Below are 6329 nucleotides of genomic sequence, written 5' to 3' on the forward strand. Positions count from 1 at the left end.
TTCGAGTGGCTTGCACACAAGTTTTCGTGATGTTGCCATCTCTGAGGACCCGGGTTCGATCTCCGGCTGGATCAATGTTGAAAAAACTAACTTTTCTGTATTGTCTCAGGTCTGGGTGTACATAGTACCATCGTTGTTTCCGATTTCCATGACACAAGTGCTTTGGTTACTGGATTTGGTGAAATTACAGACACATGGGACTTCTCAACTTATATCTCACGGACTGATAAGAACTCATATCTCCGATCTTTGCGGTTTAATGAGTGACACTGCAATTGTTATGAACAGGCGTGTCGCTTATTATCAGGACCACGACTTGTTCGTCCCGTTACTTTTCCGTCACTCTTATATATAAAAAAAACTTTGGGATCAGTGCAAAGTATGTGATGTCATTTAACCTTATAAATTAAACACTGATTATTGCATACACACGCAACAACAATATCATATCATACACATAATTAACTCCTGTTTAACATCAGCTCCGTAATGTTTAATTAAACGAGAAAACTAAAAGCACCCACGACATTTGCCAGTGGCAGTCTGTTGTATGTACATGTACGTCTCAGACCCAACAATAACCAAGGCAGTTATAGTCTTCAGACTTTGCACCGGTGATTGGTGGATAAGTAAAAGTGTATAATTAGTAAATGATAATTAAGTAAACTTATAAGTGTCAACTTATATGTATTTCATAAGTTGTTACTAATTGTAAGCCAAAAAATACTCAACAAATGAATGTGAATTCATTGCTTCGGAAACGTTTGACTGTTTACTAGTATGAATATCAAAAAAGAAAAAAGGGAAACATCATTAAAAAAGATAAAAGCTGAACCAGACAACTATCTGAGAACACAAACGCAAAGAATGAAAATTCCATTAAAAATACAGCGCTTGAGCAATTATTATTTCGATTCACTGAATGACCTAACAAATAACATCCATAATGCGGAGGAATATTTTTTGTCTACGTAATGAATTATCTGGGGATGTTACCGTTAGGTACTTCAAAACGCTCACGATTTAGGTACGTAGCTTTTAATGAATGTCGTAGATAGCAATCTCCTTGGTGTAGCTCTAACAAAAGATCATTGAGCTATAAGCAAAAAAGATGCCACGTATATTAATATGGTCAATGTACCAAGAATACTAAACAATTTCAGATTCATTTTGCCCTACTTATCATAACTAACGCATTTGAATTTTGATAACATTCGAGATTCTTTGAAAAATGACAGTAACGCTGATTTTGCTTAACAATACAAGTGGAACTATAGTATACCTAAATCATAATTAGGTATCCAAAATGTAAACAAAGCGCATACCGAGCAAAAAACACATTTTAAATGGTAATTTCCCATTTTTGACGATAATAAACCTGTACAACTCTTTTCAAGCTGTAATCTGATTAACAGAACAATTCACATTTTGCAATGTACATTTTTACGCAATTCCATTCCAACAGCACATCAACAGCACATCAGGCTATATATACACTTTTGTTCGAATATAGCCTCCAGTGCAACGGAACAAGATCTGTCAATGTGTAGTTTGATGTGCTGCCGTCTGTACAAAATAATTACAATAAAATATTATGTTTGGGGTCGTAAAATTTTGTGATACTGGTGACATAATCGGGGTTGAAAACATTTTTTTGTGCCGCCATTTTGTCGTGTGCTTCGTTGTCATGTCATTCGTGCTTCGTTTTTCGAACTCGAATGTTTTCTTATCTCCATAGTACGTTCGTTTTATTTTATTTTAATTTTATTTTAACTTATTTTAACTTATTGTGTTATTTGTTAAATTTTTGTGTTGTTGTTAATTTTTTTTTTATTGTTAATATTTTGTAATAGATCGATACCTCCAATGAACACTAAGCCAACTTAATTTTTGGACCTGTTCTGTTTTTATTTTGTTTCTTTTTTTTTTACAAAATTCGTTTTTTTTTTTGTTCTTGGTTCTTTTTTTCACAGAATTCGGGGAGCACAACTAAGATTACATTTATATTAAACAGCCATATTTATTTACTAAGGCAAATACATATGGCTGTTTACAAAAATAACAGAAGACGACCAAAAAATAAAGATGGCGTATGTTCATTGGAGGTATCGAGATGGGAACAGTAAAAATGAGAACATCTAATATTAAGATTTATATTATAAATAAGATTAAAAAACTCTTATAGGAGGTTGTAGATCTCGTTTTGTTGATTCCAGATTATGTTAATTACTCAATTATGCCAAAAATTTCGATTACGTTACTTGTGATAAGGATTAGTATAAGCATTAGTCTGCTGTTGAACAAAACTTTCGCTAAAAATCTAAGTGTATACAAATAAATTGCAAAGACAAATAAACAATAATTTTTTGCTTTATTTTATTATGTCTACATATTATATCTTTAACATCACATAATTGAAATATCTCTTCACAATCTAGAATGAATAGTATATAAATATATAGGTATATAAGTTTACACTTTTTCATCGTAGGATATATTTTTAAATTCTACTATGTTACTATTAGGGAAAATGTATAATTCACTAACACGCTCGTCGCCAATGGGCATGTCGTCGTCACAAACAGGGCGATTTCCTAATGTTCTCCTTTTACTAACGTCTCTTTTGTCGATTAGAATATTCACGTTTCGTTTTCCAATCTTTTGATTATTCAGCTCATCGTTTTTTGATGATCGAAACCCATTTTCTCGGAAGTTGTTCTGTATTCGTACACATTGACAGGAGTTCTTGTTTAAGGGTTTCAAATGATCGACGGGCAAATTAATCGATTTTCTGTTGAACGCGCTCCTGTCGTTGGTCGAACGAAATGATAACACACGAGTCCGGTATGACAGGCCATCCTGCAAATTTTCACCCACCCTGATAAATAGCTATAATGTTTGTTAAATGTACAAATGCAACGTTGTAAATAAATGAAACTTACGTCGAAGCTGTCGTTTGCAAATCTGTTGGGTTTCTGGCCGAAGGTAAAACGCTGCTTAAATTCTTTCTTAAATTTTTCCTGTAAAGAATAAACTTGTTTTAATTGTTCATATATAAATGTTCATACGGTCTGATATAATAGTTATTTGTTATGCAAGGCTGCAAAGTTGTTGTCTGACGCGAGTACTTGTCGATACATGCTTTCAATATTAAATATATTTAAATGTATTGTGCTTTTAATAAATCTGAACAAGCGAAGTAGTATAAGATAAAATCATGAGCGTAGCGAGGGTTTCAAGACACGAGACGCAAAACAACTTTGCTGCCGAGCGAAATACACAACTTTTCACCTCACTATAGCGAGGAAAATGGTAGATGAAAGAAAAACAGTGGAACTATAACAAAAAAAATTAATGAACAATATTAATTAACGTTGTCAATTTAATGTCAACAATAATAAGAATAAAGTATACCAATTTAATCAATTTAATCAATATAGGATTCATATTACTTGGATAATGCACGACAAATGGCGTTGTTGAACGTATCATTATGTTTTTTTTTCCATCGTCAAGTTCGAATTTCAAAAACCTTTTCCACGCTAGCGTGAAAACACTTTGCGTGCAGATTTCTAATGAGAAAGAAAACCTTTCCGAGCCATTGAGGTGAAAATGTATTTTGCTGACTTAATATTGCTATAACACGGTTCACTATGGCCTCATATCCCTTTATAACTTGACGGCGACCAGGGTCCCAAGTCTGCTAATTATATTACTTATTATTTTTATTAGAATTATATATTTCAATTATGACACTATTTGTTATTCTGCTAAAATCTAGTTGTAATGGCGGTTGAGCCTCAATAGAGTCAGTGGAACGACAAGGATGAGTGATGGCATTCATTCAGTCAATGACTAACGATCGATGTTGCCTTACTTACCATGGAAATTGTAATCAATTTCTTAATTTTTATCTCATTTAATCAGCAACTTAGTCTTCAAATTAAATGTATTTTTAACCGTGTTCAAAAAAGGAGGAGGTTCTCAATTTGACTGCATACGCGAATATTTTCATATTTGTGAACCGATTTTGGTGATTCTTTTTTATTCGAAAGGGGGGTACTTCAGTAGTGGTCCCATTTAAATTAAAAAAAAAAAATTCCACCTCTACGAGTGGAAAATTAGAGGATGAATCCGGTTTCGCACACTTTCCGGTAACCGGTTCCAATAAAACTTGGCAAATAGATATAATTCCACGTACTTTTGAAATCGGTCTTTTTTAGTACTGGGATTATTACAAAATAAAATTCGACAGACTTTCTAAACAAACATCAAGTAATTAGTAGCCTACGCCATCGGCGACCAACCATCGACCTGACCATTGAAGAGCAGAATATCAAAAACTACAATGGCAGTTGAATCGTAACTCATTTATGGCTGGCTTCTTACTTACGATGACTATTTATAACCAGAAATAGAGACGAAATATCGTGTAATTTGTTTGGAAACTACTTTGCGAAATCATTACGATGATAACGACGCTTCGATTGGCCAGCCCGAATTAGAAACAATTATTGACGGCTGTCGTCAATTGTTTCCACTTCAAATCGACCAGTTTAACTAGAGCTTTACTATAATGGACGAAAATTGCAAAAAGTACTTATTTAATTACCGGTGAAATGTGATTCCGTTTGTTTTGTAATTAGATGTTTTGCTGCTTTTCCCACACCACCGAATGGAACAGCCCTCCATAGTTAGAGATATTATCTTTATTAGAATAAATACACAATATTTTTGGAATATACGGAGACGTACACACAGGTCAGTTGTTGGCGCTGTACTATTTCAGTTTTCTAATTTGTGATTTCAGCGCATATGGGAATTGATATTTAAAAGTGATATTTTTTTTGTCCCTTTTGCCCAATGAATTGCCGGGGATGCCAATGGATGGCCTTTATTTCGTCTCTATTTCTGGTTATATACACTAGCCACTGAAAAGTCACGTAGGTTATAGCAGAATACCAAACATACAAAATCTTGCCATTGACACTATATCGTGTCGTGCGCTGTTAGTTGAATAATTTGCGAGACGATCAAAAACAAAGCAAAGTAATAAAATTTCGGGAACTATCACCTTGTTAATCTTCATTTAATATTATGTAAAATGTGTAACGCGAGAGGGAAAATCTCGCTTGTTCTAGGCATTTATTAAGTAAATTCAACTAGAAATATGCTTAAGTTTAGTTAGATCTCAAGGCGTTGATCAGAGCACTACCCTTCGTCGCAGTTGTTTGCTATAGAGGCAAGGATTTCCACGTGAGCCTAGATATTAGGGGATGAGGTGTAGGGGGTCGCCCCTCACGTCCCGCAATGCGCGTGTTGTAAATTAATATTAATAAAACAAGAACAGGCGGAGTGGCGGCGGACAGGTGGAGGAGGCGGCAGAGCGGAATTTGACACAGAAAAGTCGGCAAGTGCCCGATGGCGACTGACGGGGCAACGGGCGGCTGGGCGTGTCGTAAAACTGGCGGGCAGCTTGCAAATTCAGGGATAAATGTGAATTTAACAACTAATAGGGCTTCAGTTAAAAAACCAAAATTTAGCAGGTTCTCTGTAGAATGTAAAGAGAAATATCTCCTTAAAACAATTATGTACAAAGTTAGTTATTTCATTCTTAAATCAAACCGGTTTTCTGGATTTTATATGATTGGATAAAGTACATCGTATCGTGTAACACATTAGCACATTCTTTAGAAAATATCCTTAGGTGTATCATATTGTTTTGTGAGACCGTTATTTAATAGTAAAGATCTAAATCATTTGAAGTAGAAAAACAGTTATTCCCACTACTCCTGTGACTCGCCTTTAGTTCCTTTGGGTATATTAAGTTAGGTATTACAGGTACGAAAGTTATTCCAATAAGATCTTTGCTGTTACAATTTCTTGATGCCATTTTCAAGATAAAAAATACTTTGTATTCTCAAAAGGTAGACTAAGTCGTACAAAATAACCCCCTTGTCATTAGTATAATTGAATTCCTCTTCTTAATTATACAATAATAACATCATTAAATTATTAAGACAATCACAGACTTAAGTTTCTGAAACTTTTATTTTACGTCGTATTTGAAATTGGATAATATTATGAATTTTAATGTCTACTTACATGTTGAAACTGAACTCGGTAATCTCTTTTTATGCAATTGAAGATTTCTGTGAAAGTTGTAACGTCACAAATTTAGAAGCTTTCAAATTATACTAAAGTTTACGTAATTTCCATAAATCTAATTTCGCAACCCAGAAATAGATTACAGTTACTAAAGTAATTCTTGATATTTGCGATGGTTGTCCAACATTCATGGAATTATTGAGGTAATTGAATTTTGTTTA

At 34.0% G+C, this 6329-nt stretch overlaps 1 protein-coding gene across 1 annotated transcript in view; it reads right to left on the reverse strand.

Annotated features, from left to right (window-relative positions):
* Nucleotides 1–2446: 2446 nt before the first annotated feature.
* Nucleotides 2447–6329, reverse strand: part of LOC113236628 (RYamide receptor-like) — a 133953-nt gene continuing 130070 nt past the window's right edge. The window contains exons 10-11 of the mRNA XM_026472788.1: nucleotides 2943–3020; nucleotides 2447–2859 (exon numbers count right to left, since the gene is read on the reverse strand). Of these exons, the coding sequence (XP_026328573.1) occupies nucleotides 2473–2859; nucleotides 2943–3020 (465 nt within the window). The 3' untranslated portion in view covers nucleotides 2447–2472. The remainder of the gene's footprint in view (nucleotides 2860–2942; nucleotides 3021–6329) is intronic.

This window comes from Hyposmocoma kahamanoa, unplaced genomic scaffold (genome assembly GCF_003589595.1).
Source record: "Hyposmocoma kahamanoa isolate Upper Pololo Valley unplaced genomic scaffold, ASM358959v1 92, whole genome shotgun sequence".
NCBI lineage: Eukaryota > Metazoa > Arthropoda > Insecta > Lepidoptera > Cosmopterigidae > Hyposmocoma > Hyposmocoma kahamanoa.